Source organism: Macrotis lagotis, chromosome 1 (genome assembly GCF_037893015.1).
Source record: "Macrotis lagotis isolate mMagLag1 chromosome 1, bilby.v1.9.chrom.fasta, whole genome shotgun sequence".
NCBI lineage: Eukaryota > Metazoa > Chordata > Mammalia > Peramelemorphia > Peramelidae > Macrotis > Macrotis lagotis.
The window spans coordinates 704,107,971-704,124,533 of NC_133658.1; the positions used below are offsets into that span (position 1 = coordinate 704,107,971).

The 16,563-nt window shown below is 32.6% G+C and overlaps 1 protein-coding gene across 3 annotated transcripts in view; it reads left to right on the plus strand.

Moving 5' to 3' along the window:
- Positions 1-16,563, plus strand: part of IFIH1 (interferon induced with helicase C domain 1) — a 118,772-nt gene that overhangs the window by 75,445 nt on the left and 26,764 nt on the right. For all 3 annotated transcript variants that reach the window (XM_074215841.1, XM_074215840.1, XM_074215842.1), the window contains 4 exons: positions 887-1,107; positions 10,020-10,230; positions 11,099-11,316; positions 16,380-16,496. In XM_074215841.1, the coding sequence (XP_074071942.1) occupies positions 887-1,107; positions 10,020-10,230; positions 11,099-11,316; positions 16,380-16,496 (767 nt within the window). The remainder of the gene's footprint in view (positions 1-886; positions 1,108-10,019; positions 10,231-11,098; positions 11,317-16,379; positions 16,497-16,563) is intronic.

Genomic DNA, 16,563 nt, shown 5'->3' on the forward strand with positions numbered 1-16,563 from the left:
TCTATAAAGAGTCTTTTTTTGAAGAAGTAATGGTGTTCTTGGATAAGAGTTCATCTTAATATAAATAATTTAAATGAATTACTAATAATTGTTAACTAACTGCAAAATAAGCATAAAAAGAACTCAAAATATAGCATTTTAAAGTCTGGTGGGCTAGAATGAGAATTTGATGATACTGAAATTAAATGAATCAGACAGATGATCCAATGTTAGTTTAAATGTAATGCATCTGTTTGTATTCATTCATACAGAAGGCAAACTTCCTGCAGGGTTAGTAGATGACTATTACTAAGCACTGTTTGGTGTGAATTTTCCTACCGTTCAAATAGTACTATCAAAATAAGTTAAAAAACCATTTTGAAATGGAACCATCAGCAACTTTTTTTTAGCTAATGGATTCTCTTTGATTTTATTGGAATCATTGGTAGTAGAAAGAGAGTGCCTATTGCTTATTATAATGTAATACTGGTAAGTCCTACAATTTCATTTTTCTCTAGAAATTTCTTAATACTTTGGATGGATTTTTAATTTGGAATGGTATTAACTTTATCTCAATGAGGCTGTTTTTGTTCTTTGAGAATTAGTACATAAATAAATTCACTATTAACAACTATCAAGCTCAGATGGTCCTTAAAACTTTCTAAAGGGAATGATATTTAAATAATTTTTTGACCCAAAGCTCCTTTTTTTTTAATCTCATAAATGCAAACTGAGAGCAGAAACTCCATCTGTGCAGCAGAGCAAGAAAAGGTTTGAATTAGACTGTACACAAAAAGGAATATGGGAGACAAGACCCATATTTCATTCAGTGTTTACTAGTGTACCTTATTTGACCCTTATTTTTTTCTCTTTCCTTTCTGCCCCTCCCCAATTTGATTTCATTTAGACCAAGATGATGAGAAGAAAAGAGCATCTCCTGAGCCAGAACTGGTCCTCAGGTCCTATCAAATGGAAGTGGCCAAACCAGCTTTAGAAGGGAAGAATATTATTATATGCCTCCCTACAGGAAGTGGGAAAACAAGAGTAGCCGTTTACATTGCCAAGGATCACTTAGATAAGAGGAAAAAAACATCACAGCTTGGAAAAGTTATGGTGCTTGTGAATAAGGTATATAATCACATCCAAAATACTGCTTTTTATTTTATCTAACACATTGCCTCACTATTGTTGTTGTAACAATAACTCACATGAAAATAGTTTAATTAAAGGGATGCTGTCATTTTTCTCCTCTCCCTTATACCTGAAGCTAAAGGTAACATCTAACTTTTCACTCTAAAATTTTTTCTTAATACCAAAATCTAACATTTTAATAGTTATGAGTTATGAATGTACAATGCATTTTCCTTGACATTACTTAATGTTAATTTGTGCTAGTAGAAGTTATAATAGATTGATATAGATGATCCCAATGGGAGAAACAGTAATCTAGAATTAGGTTGGGCTTTTTTTGGAGAGATGATTAACTTTATGCCTTTGGACACAATGTGTGTAAATAAATTTTATTTATAAGCAATGGTTTGGGAATAGATTGTCGTCACTAACTGAAAGTTCTAATTAGCTACAGATTATAATGGTTTGTCAATTTAACAATTTTATAATTAAGAAGGCAAAACAATATATCTTATTATAGATTATAGAAAAACATGCTCATTTTCACTTTTTTGTTTGTCAGATAATTTCTGATATATTACCTACAGCCTCCATAAAGGGGTTAAACTAAATCAGAGGTATCAAATCAATAATCTGCAAAACTCCTGAGTGTGACCTAAACCAGATGAAAATATAATTGAGAAATGTTTAGCAAAATAAATAAAATTACATGACAAAATAGAGAAACTGTAAATTTGTGGTTTTTCTAAGACAATATGCAAATTATAATTTATCTGTTTCTCTTTGAGTGTGAAACCACAAAAGCAGGTAATTTCTAAGGTCCCTCCCAATTCATAGATTCAACAATTCAGAGAGTCTCAGAATTCATCATATTCCGACTGTAAACTGGATAAAGTAATTTAATATTAACATCAGTATTTCAGTGGTTCTATGATCTCATAGGTGTTCACAATGTAGTTTATGACTTAACCCACACCTCAGCCTGTATAGTTTTTGTAGCACTCAGAACATCCACATGTAATAACTTGTTCTTGCTAAGGGACTTATTCACCTTGTATTTTGATTACTTATTCCTTGGATATTTTTTATTCTCCTATGCCTCATTGGTAATATTATTGTAGTTAATTTAAGGCTAACTGTGTGTATCTCTCTAGTGCCTTATAATTTTAATTCTTTGGTAATTGTGGTTCTATGATCAACAACCATATGATATCACCTTATTGGATTCCTGGTTGAATATTGGTGTTAAAAAAAGATGCTTCTTTCTGACAAGGAGTCACTTGAGGTCATTAAAAGTACTGTTCTAGTCTCCAAATGTCATTCACCCAATCTAAAATGAAGCAATTTTTCTATTTAATCTTCGAGATTATTAAAAAGATATATCTGTGAAATGTAGAATCAACAATTCATGACATAAAAATTTTTATGTAACCTTGTAATATTGCTACTGCAATTTTCAATGCCAAAGTAAACATATGTCCCCCAAGTTCAGTAAAAATCCAGATTTTTATGTCATTTCCATTATGTAGCCTGCAGTGTATTTTGTACTTGTCTTCTTTTTATAAAGAGTTCTTTATATAAAGAATCATGGGAATATGGTTTGATTTTTGTTATTTTTTCTCCCAGTAAGAGACACACATTTGTGTTGCTCCATTCACAAACTAATGACCTATTGGAAGAGCAAGAAGTTCATTCTGTGGCTTTAACAAAAATAAAAGCTAATTAGAATTTATGTGTTACTTTGAGATATTTTAATAATGTTATGCCATAGACTCCATCAGCTTAACATCATTGAAAATAAAATTACATTCAATCTAAAATAGACTGGATCATTTTTTTTATTTATTTATTATGTTTTAAGATCCAGCTATCTTCATTGCTTTATCCCTAGCTGGAGAAGGGTACCCATTTTAACAGAGAGACAGAGAGACATAAACTCTAGAGAAGGATAGATGGATGGAGGGAGGGATAGATAGACAGATATAAAACGATACTATGCATATTTCTGTTTATCAGTTCTTTCTCTGAAGGTAGATAGCATCTTCCTTCATAGGTCCTTTGTAGTTGATTTGACTATTTCTATCACTCAGAATAACTTAGTTCTTCACATTTGTTCTTAAAGCAATTTTACTCTTACTATATACAACGTTCTCTTGCTTCTTCTCCTTCACTCTTCAATATTTTGTGCAAGCCTATTCATATTTTTTTCTTAACTCAACCAGAACATCATTTCCTACAGCACGGTGGTATTTCATCACAATCCTATATCACAATTTGTTTAAACATTCTACAGTTGTTGAGCATCTCTTCACTTTTTAGTTCTTTACCATCACAATGAGAATTACTTTAAATATTTAGAACATAGAGGTTCTTTTCCTTTTTCCTTGATTACCTCGAGAAACAGACCTAGTAGTAGTAATGCTATCCTTTAAACTTTTATCAATTGGGGAATGACTCATTCTCATAGATTTTACAAAGTTCTCTGTATATTTGAGATATGACATCTTTATTCAAGAAACTGTCTATAATTTTTCCCAATTTTCAACTTCCCTTCTGATCTTGACTACATTAGTTTTATTTATACAAAATTTTTAAATTTAATGTGCTCAATATCATTTTACATCTCATAATGCTCTTGATCTCTTAATTATTCACAAATTCTCCTAGCCATAAGTCTGCAAGGTAATATGTTCCATGTTCTTCTAATTTACTTGTGATATCTCCGTAAATGATTAGTCATTTTGTATTTGACAAATGCAAAGATTTAAGCTTTTGGAATAAGAATTCACTATTTGGAAAGAATTATTGGGAAAACTGGAAAGCTGTTTGGTAGAAATTGGATATAGTTCAATGTCTTACACAGTTTACAAAGATACAGTTAAAATGGATACATGAACTATAATCATTTCCTACTGTGTATTATATTTCTACTCTGTTCCTGTAATTCATCTTTCTTTTTCTTAACCAATACCAGATAGTTTTGATAATTAAATGAGATCTGGTTCTGCTAAACTTCCTTCCTTTACTTTTTTTTCCCATTAATTCCTTTGATTTTTTTTTACCTTTATCTTCTAAGTGAATTTTATTATTTTTCTAATTTAATAAAATAATTTTTCAGTAATTTGAGATGCATTAAATAAGTAGAGTAGGTAGCATTATATTTTTATTATATTGACACTGCCCACCCATGAAAAATTAATATTTCTCTAATTATCTAAATGTGACTTTATTTTTATAAAAATTATTTTATAATTATGTTCATATAATCCCTGAGTTTCTCTTGGCAGATATATTCCTAGGCATTCTCTGCTGCCTACAATTATTTTAAATCAAATATCTCTTACTATCTCTTCTAGCAGGGTTTTGTTGGTGATATATCAATAGTACTGATTTATGTGAGTTTATTTTATTTCCTTCTACTTTGCTAAAATTATTGTTTCAACAGCTTTTTAGCTGAAAGTCTAGTATATTAGCATATTGTTTGCAAAAAGGGATAGTTTTATTACTTCATTGCCCATTCTGATTCCTTCAATTTCTTTTTTTTCTCTTCGCTATTGCTGGCATTTCTAATACAATATTGAATAATACTAGTGATAATGGATATATTTGTTTCACTCCTGATCTTATTGGGAAGGCTTATTTCTATTACAGATAATGCTTGTTGATTATTTTATGTAGATGCTTCTTATAATTTTAAGAAAAAATTTTATTCATACCTATGCTTTCAAGTGTTTTTAAAAGGAATGAGTCTTGTATTTTGCCAGAAATTTTTTTCTACATCTGATGAGATAATCATATGATTTTTTTCACTTTTGTTATTGATATAATCAATTATCTTTTCCTCCATCCCTGCATTCCTGATAAAAATCTCACTTGGTCACAATGTGAAATCTTTGTGAGATATTGTTGTAGCCTCTTAGCTGGTAGTTTATTTAGAATTTTTATATCCACATTCATTAGTGAAGTTGGTTTATAATTTTCTTTCCCTGTTTTTGCTCTTCCTGGTTTAGGTATTAGCACCATAGTTGTTTCATAAAAGAAGTTTAGAATGATTCCTTCTTTGCTTATTATTCCAAAAAATTTAACTAATATTTAAATTAGATTTCTTTAAATATTTGGTAGAATTCATTTGTAGATATAACTGTCCTGATGCTTTTTTCATAAGAATCTCATTTATGACCTGTTCAATTTATTTTTTCTAAAATAGGTTTATTTAGATATTCTATTTTCTCTTTTATTAATCTAGGCAGTTTATATTTTTATAAGTTGCTTAAGTTATTAAAAATTAGATTTTTAAAATTATTTGCATTATTTGGGCAAATTTACTCCTAATAATTGCTTTGATTTCATCTTTATTTTTTGTCACTAGTGATTTGGTTTTCTCCTTTTAAATCATATTAACCAATTGTTTTATTTTTTCATAATATTAACTCCTATTTTTAGATATCTCTTAAATTATTTTCTTTATTTTATTATTCTCCCTTTTAATTTTTACAATTTTCAATGTGATATTTAATTTGGGACTTTTTAATTTGTTCTTTTTCTGTTCTGTTTTTAGATTGCATATCCAATTTATTGATCTACTCTTTTTCCATTTTATTTGTAAGCATTCAGAGATACAAATTTTCCTCTGATTATGATTTTTGCTATTTCCCATAAGTTTTGGTATGTGGTCTTATTATCACTGTCTTTAATAAAATTATTTATTGTTTCTATATCTTATTTTTTTAGCCTACTCATTTTGTAAAAATAGGTTATTTAGGGTTTTTTTAGGTGGTTTTTTTTGCAAGGCAATGGGGTTAAGTGGCTTGCCCAAGGCCACACAGCTAGGGAATTATTAAGTGTCTGAGGCCAGATTTGAACTCAGGTACTCTTGACTCCAGGGCTGGTGCTCTATCCACTGTACCACCTAGCCGCCCTGGTCATTTAGTTTTTAATTAATTTTTAATTTCTAAGTATAATTTTATTGCATTATGATCTAAAAAGAATATATTTAATATTTCTGCTTTCTTGCATTTAAAACTATGAAATTTTAAAGTCCTAATAGATGAGCAGTTTATGTAAACAATTGAGAAAATGCCATATTCTTTTTTTTCCCATTCAATCTTCTCCAGTTATAATACCTAGCATATCTAAGATTCTATTCATTTCCTTTATTTATTTATTTTATTTATTTACTTACTTACCTATTCATTCATTCATTCATTTTTATTTATTTATTTGTTTGTTTGTTTGTTTGTTTTTGATTTCATTTATCTAGTTCCAAAAGGGGAAGGTTGAGGTCTCCCATTATTATAGTTTTGCTATCTATTTCTAACTGGAATTCATTTAACTTTTCCTTTAAACGTTTTGATGCTATAGTATTTGGTACATATAATAGTAATTGCTTATTTCATTACTTATAATACCTTTTATCATAATGGAGTTTCCTTATTTATCTCTTTTTAATTAAATCTATTTTAACTTTAACTTTGTCCAAGATCATGATTGCTATTCCAGTTTTTCTTGCATCAGCAGAAGCATATAAATTCTACTCCAGCCCTTTATTCTTATTCTCTGTATAGCTCTCATTTTTTTTGCAAGGCAAGTGACTTGCCCAAGGTCACACAAGCTAGGTAATTATTAACTGTCTGAGGTCGGATTTGAAGTCAGGTCGTCCTGACTCCAGGGTCAGTGTTCTATCCACTGTACCACCTAGCTGCCCATATCTCTCATTTCTAAATGTGTTTCTTGCAAGCAATATATTGTCAGTTTCTGGTTTTTAATTCATTCTATTTTTTCCATTTTAGGGGTGAGTTCATTCCATTCAAATTTAAAGCTGTTACTGACTGTGTATTTCCTTCCATCCTTTTTTCCTCACCTCCTTTTCCTCTTTTTTTATTCTCTCCTTCCTTTGATGTCTAACTTGCTTCTGACCACTGCCTCCCTACTCTGCTCCTCTCTCTCTTTTTTTTTTTTAAGTTTTTAGGTTTTTTTTGCAAGACAGTGGGGTTAAGTGGTTTGCCCAAGGCCACACAGCTAGGTAATTATTAAGTGTCTGAGGCCATATTTGAACTCAGGTACACCTGACTCCAGGGTTGTTGCTCTATCCACTGCGCCACCTAGCCGTCTCATGCCCTGTTATTTCTTAACTTACATGCCCTTATGAGTCCCTTCCTTATCCTAACCCTATTCCCTACTATTTCAGATGAATGTAATTAAGAATTGGAGCACCTTTGTAATTTTTTTCTATGTGTGTTTGTGTGTGTGTGTGTGTGTGTGTGTGTGTGTGTGTGTGTGTGAAACTAACCAAAATTCTGGAGGTTCATTGGGAATGGGTATGAGTTGTTGGAGCACGGAAATACAGACCTTGGTCCCTGAGGAAAAAACAGATTACTGGATTAGGGGTAAAATAGCCAGGAATAGACATTGCTTGTCATTCTCTTATTATATGATATATGTGACTGGTAAGCATAAATTTTTTATATATGGAGTTGGTGACTGATTTACACTGCTTTTTACTCAACACATACAAAAAATAGTACATATAGTTCACTGGATTCAGGGAATTGTTGTATAAGAGAAATATGTAAAGTATATGGAACAATTTTGTATTTCAACTAACTAATAAGTGAAGTCATTCACCATATTTCTCATTCTTTTTGACTTTCCACTCTATTAGTGAAACTGTTGTTATTCCTTGAAATCTTTTCTTGCATTGGTTTCTTTAACACTACAGAGACATGGGGTGGCTATGTGGTACAGTGAATAGAGCACTAGCCCTGGAGTCAGGAGTACATAAATTTAAATCTGGCCTCAGACACTTAATAATTACCTAGCTGTGTGGCCTTGGGCAAGCCACTTAACCCCATTTGCCTTGCAAAAACCTAAAAAAAAAAAAACACTACAGAGACACAACCTAAATTAACTACTTTTTTAAAATCATATTTTGCTTTATTGCTTCTCCACCACAGTCCAATAACTTGCTGTTTTCAAGGGCTAGTTCATTGTCTTTTTTTCCCTTTTTTTCTTCTCTTTTCTCTTTAAAAAACTCACTGTATGAGCTTATCTGTTCTCATGTTTTCAACAATCAGCTCCATGTTGATGACTCCCTTTTCTGAATCTCTGGTCCTAATTCCTAAACTAAAACTAATCCTCTATCTCCAATTTATCATTTACACTTGCATCTCAAACTTGAAAAGTTCAAAACTGAGCTGATTTTCTGTAATTCCTGAAAGATTTCTAGTCTTTCCTCTCTCCCTGTCCATGATATCAACACTCTTCCACTCACTGAGAGCCTAGATTTCATTCATCACTCATTTGTCCATTTTATCCATCCCTTATATGTAGTTATATAATAATAATAGGATCTTAGCATTGGAAAAGACTTTAAAATCCTTTAATTCAAATCTCCCACAAAGTCTTGATTTTTTGCTCTGGCTTCTTTTTAGCTTTTTGTCATTCATAGATTTGGTAAGCATGTCTTATTCTGTGAGTTGTTGAGAAAGATGTGAAAAAGATATGGCTAAGTGCATAGCATAAGTGAACCTTCAGGTAAACTGTGATCATTGGAATTAGACTTTGTCTAAAAATAAAAATGATTTTCCAAAGATCAATTTCTATGTCACCAACTATTTCTTTCTCGGTGTTATTTTCCTTATCTTTTTCTGGTCTCCTTTGCTGACTGTTTGTCTTGAAATTAAATTTCCCATAAAGTTCTATTCTTGAACCTCTTCTCTTCACTCTGCATATGCTCTTTTGATAATCTCATCCACTCTCAGATACAATCACCTTTACATCTACATCTCTGTCTTCATTATAGTTCAATATTTCCAGCTGCTTAGTCTATTGCATAGGATATCCTTACAAACACCCCTGACTCAGTATACGTGCAACTAAACTCTCTTTCTTTACTGACCAAAAATGTCCATTACAAATTTTCTCCATTTATATATTTGGTATTCCCAGTCTTATGTAGGCCAGTCATTCCACTATAAAATCTCAGTCAGGTTTTAACTCTTTCCCCTCATTTCCTCTTATCCAAATCAGCTGTCAGATTCTAGTTTCTACCTTTTTGTTATCTCTTTTATCTGCTTATTGCTTTCTACCTTCCCCCAAAAAAGTTCATTAAAAGTTCTTATATCTTCTCATTTATAGTCTCCTGACTAATCTTTCTGTCAAAAGTCTACCCCCTCACCATTCAACTCTTTTCAAGTTCATTATCATTCATGATTCTAATTAACCTTAATTCATTTGTTCATTTAACAGTATGTCTAGAGGTAGAATTGTTGCTCATATTAGAGTAAAGCATCGGCCAAACTCTTGCCTTGCTTACATTGTAATTCTCAATACAAATAAATTTAATTCATCAAACAATAATTGTTTATAGGTCTGATTATAGATATGACATGAACCTTGTTCTCAAGGATCTTTCAATCCAAAAGGAATAAGGAAATTAGCAACTATGATACAAAAGAAAGTGAGATAAGTACAAAGGAGAGTTTCAGGAAAAATACTATGAGCAATTTGAGGGAGAAATCAACTAGGAGACAGGGATCAGGGAGATTTATGAAAAAGATGGCACCTGAATTGGACCATTCAGTGGTTATCATCTGGACATGGATATCAGAGTTCCTGTCTACTAGAACAATCACACTTTCTTCACATTTAGGGCTGTGATAACAAACATGTTGCTAGTTTACTGAAGTTTACTGAAGACTATGCATTTGATTTTTTTTTCATTCCATTTATGAATCTTTTGACCCCTTTAGGTAAATGATACATAGAGAAGCATTCATTTAGCCTATTCACCTTCTCAGGGAGAACAGTTTGCATTTGTAAAAGGTGAATGTCTCTAACAGGGAGTTTACAAAATAGGATCTCAGTAATTGCTGGATTGATATTAAAGTTAACTTTTTTCCCCCACTTAGGTACCATTAGTTGAACAACATTTCCGCAAAGAGTTTAATCCCTACTTAAAGAAGTGGTATCGTGTTATTGGAGTAAGTGGTGATTCCCAACTGAAAATATCATTTCCAGAAGTTGTAAAATCAAATGATGTTATTATCAGTACAGCTCAAATCTTGGAAAATTCCCTTTTGAATTCAGAGAATGGAGATGATGATGGTGTCCAGTTATCAGGTAGTTATTGAATAAGATAGTTTTATTATTGTGAATAGAAGTTAGGAGGACTTTGATATAAGGAAAAAGAAACCTTTATCTTGGTATTTTATGATTCTTTCAATTTAGTTTTCAGTCTTTTTATTAGAGGAGTACTATATTTTTCTTTATCCATAATAGAAGGACTTGTTATTAGATCTACCTGTGGAAAAAAATCCCTCTCAGAATTGTTGTTGGGAGAAAGGGAACTGTACTAAAGCAACAAAATGGAAGATTAAAGAGATGTTAAATATTAATCTTTCATAATAGCGTTAAAATTTTGAGAAAATAAAACAATTTAACCATCATTTTAAGATTTGGGGAAGACATGCTTATTCTAATATTTACTATATGTATGACCTTGAGCAAGTTTCATTCCCTTTTTTTCTAAATTTATTTTTATTTTTTTTGCAAGGCAAGGAGGTTAAGTGGCTTGCCCAAAGCCACACAGCTAGGTCATTATTAAGTGTCTGAGGCCGGATTTGGACTCAGGTACTCCTGAATCCAGGGTCAGTGCTCTATCCATTGCACCACCTAGCCGCCCCTATTCCCTTTTCTAAGATTTATATTGTCATCTAATAAAATTAAGGGATTGAACTCGATGACCTATAAAAATCCCATCTAGTTCTAAATCTTATGAAGCCTATGAGGTAATAATTGTTACCTAAAAAATCACAATGTTATTCTGTGACAAATGAAATGTTGCCACTCTATAGTTAAAAATCAAAAACATTCTCCCAAAAGACATACAAGTTAGAAATAATTTAATGTTTTAAAAAATGGTAGTTGAACCCTATCGATTCAGAGTTCAATTGAAAGAAAAGTTTAAACAATTTTAATTTTTTTCTAGATTTTTCCCTTATCATTATTGATGAATGCCATCATACCAACAAAGAAGCTGTTTATAATAACATAATGACACGTTATCTGAAACAAAAAATTAGGAACAATCGATTCAAGAAGGAAAATAAGACAGTGGTACCTCAACCTCAAATACTTGGACTGACAGCTTCACCAGGTGTGGGAGGAGCCAAAAAGCAAGCTAAAGCGGAAGAACATATTTTAAAAGTAAGTAGTTTAAAGTGGAAAGTGAGCAATTTACTTATTTTTGTACTTAAAGATTTTATTTATTTTGAGTTTTACAATTTTTCCCCTAATCTTCCTTCCCTCCCCACACAGAAGACAATTTTCCAGTCTTTACATTGTTTCCATGGTATATATTGATACAAATTGAATGTGATGAGAGAGAAATAATATCCTTAAGGAAGAAACATAAAGTAAAAGAGATGGTAAGATCAGACAATAAGATATCAGGAAAGTGAACAATTTAAAAGTGATATTGTGCACTATAGAAGAATCCTTGTCATATAAAGAATTGAGAACTAGCTTCATGGACAGGAAAATTTGAGTTAAAGTACTGTCTCTGACATACTGGCTATGGTATTTATTCCCTCATTTATTTTTCAAGTCATTTATTCTCTCACCAACCAAAGCAACTGTCTTAGACCATAAATTGCAGATGGAGGTGCTGAGCTGCATTGTTAAAGGGAATTCTCTATCTTAATGAAATCACAAATCCAGTTCAAAGATAAATTATACATTGTAATTTTGTGTTGGTTTGACATTATAATTTAATTATGTTTGAATGTTCATTATGTATATTAATTAATAATGTTCATAATATGTTGTTATGTTCATTAATGTTTGATGGAATGGACAAGGAAGTGTTCAATGATTTATATTTAAAAGAAATTAATATGAACAAACAAAATCTGTATAAATACCTACAAAACATGGATTCACTTGTTTATATTTGAAAGAGAATATTGAATTATGGAATACCACCATATTTAATAGCCTGGTGCAGTCGCTTCTTTGTTTTTAAACAGAAAAGCATTGAGGTGTCATGGAAATTTTCATTAAAAGACAAGTTAAAATCTGAGATTTGCCATTTGCAAAAATTCGAGATTTGAGTTACAGCTTCTGTGACCTGATACAGGACATTTAATTTCTTTGAGGTGCCACTTCCTCCTCTGGAAAAAAAAGGATAATAATGCCCATCCTACTGGATTATATGGTTTTTATGAGACCCAAATGATCTTTGAAAGTGCTTTACAAAATCTGAAAGGCTATTCAAGTGTATTCAAGTTTTGTAAACTTAATAACATTAATGCCTAGTTCACAGTCTTTCTCTTCTCTGCCTGATATTTCCTCAATCACCCTAAGCTCTCAGGTCAATTTTCTCATTTCTCATGACCTACTTCTCCGTCCCACCACAGCTACATACAGAAATAGCCTTGCATAGAAATGCCTCAGCAAAGGTATAATTCATTAAATGTTAAAGCTTCCACTTTACCTTGGGAGGATAGTATTATTCCTAAGTGACATGTATATCTGAAAATGTAACCTTCCTCTGAATTGCTTTCTATCTGACATAATCTTCAGTATTATGATTTCTACCTTTGAACCTATCAATTTCACACAAAAAAACTAAGAACAGAAGCAAAAACTCATACCTGATTGACCATCTCTCCTGACAGAAGTGCTTCTTCCCATGTTTCAAAACTTCTGACAGTGACCATAAAGAGAAGTTCTGGTTGTGATTCTTGTCCTTCATTATCTAAGAAGACTAAAATGACATCACTGTGATAGAGACAAGTTATAGTGTGTCCATTACAGTGTATCCAACTACGGCTGATCAGATCAATCAGATCTACCACTGATTAGACACAAATAGTTCAGGTTAACACATGGGGTATTTACTGTAAACTTATATATCTCATGATTCCTTTGAGCTACTTCAATTCTGCCTTCCTCATAGAGCAGCACCCTCTCTGTTGAATTCCAAAGTTCTTAAGAGAGACCCTCAGGGGTGTCCCTGTATGGCTTCTTCTGATCCTGCTATGAGTGCTTGCCCTGTGTGAGTTCTCCATTAAAAAAAAAGTCTTTTTTGGCAAATGTATACCTGGTGTTGGAAGGGCATGACCAATCCATTAGAGTTGCATTCTCTGTAGTAATGATCCATTGGAGTTGCATTCTCTGTAGTAATGTGTGAATGCTCAGCAGTTTAGCTCAAGAAAGGTCCTCAGTGTCTGGTGTCTTCTCCAGCCAGATCATTTGGGTCTCACAAAAACCATATAATCTAGGTAAGCAGGCATTATTATCCCTTTTTTATGGATGAGGAAGTGGCAACTTAAAGAAATTAAATGTCTTGGATAAGTAGTAGTGAAACTGCAACTCAAACCTCAAATTCTGCAACTGACAGATCTCATATTTTAACTTTTTTTTAATGAAAAATATAGTGTTCTTCCCATGACTCCTCAGTGCCTTTCTGTTAAAAAAAAAAGACCAGGTTATTAAATATGGTAGTATTCCTTAATTCAGTATTCTCTTTCACATATGAACAAGTGAATCCACATTTTGTAGGTTATCTATACAGATTTTGTTTGTACATATTACCTTCTTTGTTCATTAAAAATTAAATGAACATAAATTAAATTTTCAAACCATCACAAGCCAGTTTCCTGACTTCCCATGTTTTAAAAACATCTGACCATAAAGAGATGTCCTTCAATTTATTTGTAGAACCAAAGAGGGCTGGAGTCAGGAAGACCTGAATTCAGATCCACTGACTTTGTGATAAATTTGCAGTGGACACAATCAACACAGTATTGTGATTTTCTCCATTTCTGTTCATTAGCACATCTATTGGAATGAAGGTGTAGGCAGAGGGAGTCAGTGATCCAGGGTTGAGGTTTGACACAGATCTCTTTGCCTCAGTTAACTAAGTTATAAAATAGGGATAATAATAACTCCTACCTCCCTGGGTTATTGTGATAATACAGTGAAATAATGTCTGTGAAGAACTTAGTAAAGTGTCTGTCATATTATGTTAGCTATTAGTTGTTAGTATTATTAATAGCTGATAATTACATAGTGCCTACTATATAAAAAAGGAAATTTACATAATTTTACTAAATATTTAAAAGAAATAGCAAATTGTACATAGTAGATTTACAGTTCCATGTACATTCTCTTTTTTAAATTATACTGTGTTATGGAAATGCTTGTTTAGTCCATATATTAAAAATAAAATAAGTTAAAATTTTAAAAAGAAATGTTAGCTATTAGCTAATATTATTATCACTATATGAGTGTTTAGGAGTTCTAAGGAGCACTTGGTGCCAAGGCATATGGACAGACATAGATTCAGTTTACTAAACATTCAGTTCATTCAGTATTCTGCTCCATTCAAGGCTTTGCACTAAGGAAGCACAGATTAAGTTCTGTATCATAAATTGAACTCAGTAAAGTTAGTGGAACACAGATTCGTGTACATATCTGTATTTTGATCCCCAAGCCCAGGTTATTTCTATGTTTAATTTATACGCATACATGGCTTCTATCTTTATCAATGAGTTGCTGGGCATAGCTCTCAATAAATCTTTAGAGGACACAGTCAACACAGTATTGTGATTTTCTCCATTTCCATTTGTCAGCATGTCTATTGGAATGAAGGCGGTAGATGGAGGCAATGATCTAGGGTTGAGGTTTGATGGAGCAAGGGATACAAGAAGAGGACAGTGTAGCATTGAACTGGTTCATTATGTTGTCAAAATGGGGAAGGAAGGAGAGTATAGCCAGTGCAGAGGATGATAGTCTCAGAAAGAAGGGCTGGAGATCATTGTAATAATGGCTAGCATTTATTATGTGGTTTTAAAGTTTACAAAGCATTTTTATAAATAATAGCACATTTCCCACCCCTACCCACCCACAATAACCTTAGAAGTGGGGACTATTATTATCCCTATTTTACAGTTGAGAAAACTGAGGCAAACAGAGTGAAGTGACTCACCTATGCTCACATAATTAGTGTCTGAATTCAAGTCTGACACCATACCCTGCTTAATAGAGATCCAATGAGCTACCTAGATGTCTTAGTAAGGAAGAACAAGTTTTGGAGCTACATATAAAAAGAAGTGGGCTGACAATAGATTCTGATTAGATAAAGGAATGCCAGAGTTCATGAACATGGAAGTAGTACATATATATGGGTGGTAGCAAGATCAAGAGTATGGCCAACTCTGTATTATGTGGTGGGTTGGAAGAGTAAGTCATAGGAAATGAGTCAATTGTATCATGTGGTGGCTTGGAAAGAGTAAGTCATGGGAAATGAATCAATTGTATTATGTGGTGGGTTGGAAGAGTAAGTCATGGTAAATGAGTCGACTGGACTGATTGCTTGGATTATTTGAAGAAGAATCAGTATGAATCTGGAAGTCCCCTAGTATAAGGGTAGGAGAAGACAAAAATTGTAAACCAGGCTCTGAATCTATTGAGAATGGAAAGAGGGTATCCTGGAGGTCATTAGACCTCTAGAATATTTTAAATATAGATTGAATGGAATCTCAAAGGTAGAGAGGTACTGAGTTTTGTTGGCAGAGAATGAGCCTTCAAGTGGCAGTGATGATCAAGGAGTATTCTATTTTCTACAGCATGACTATGGACTAGAAAATAAGAGAAATTGTGGAGATATACTGGTAAATCTATGACAAATTAGGTTTTGGGGGAAAAAATATGCTTATGACTCACCATTAAGTTTAGTCTACATTATCAACTTCTCCATCACTTTCTTAAGTCTAGACAATCAACAAAACATATGAAGTTCTGATTTGTAGCATTTACTGATTTCTGAATTGTAAAAGCTCACACTGAAAATTTTACAGTCAGTTTTCACAAGCTGGTTGGAGCTGGCTCTATGTCTACCCCCCTACTCCACCTCCCCAGTCGAGGGGGTTAAAGAAGAAGTGAAAAGAAGAGCAAAGTTTGAGTATTGGCAATATGTGTTTCAGAATCACTGTGATGAGGAGGAAAGTATGCCAATCATTGAGGAATGATTAGGTTCAGCCTCAGAGGGGAGTTGTCCCAGGATATCAAGGAGGAAAGGGGCAGGGGTATGTGCCCAGACTGGGGCAACTGCAGTGGGTTTGGTTAGCGGGAGAGACAGTCTGGAGCAAAGCAAGTAAGGAATAGTACCTGTTTCTTACATGAGAATGACCTCTATGTCAAACTGAACCCAACATATAAATGAAGAATAATTATTTAAATATTGAAAACTTTGTTTTTTACAGATATGTGCTAATCTTGATGCATGTACAATTATCACTGTTAAAGAAAATGCTGCCCTTTTAAAGGAACAAGTGAAAGAACCATATAAGAAGTTTGTGATTGCAGATGACATCAGAGAAGTAGGTTTGGACATTTCTATACTGCCTTTGTTGATACAAATGGTATTTTTAAAAGTAAAAATTATCT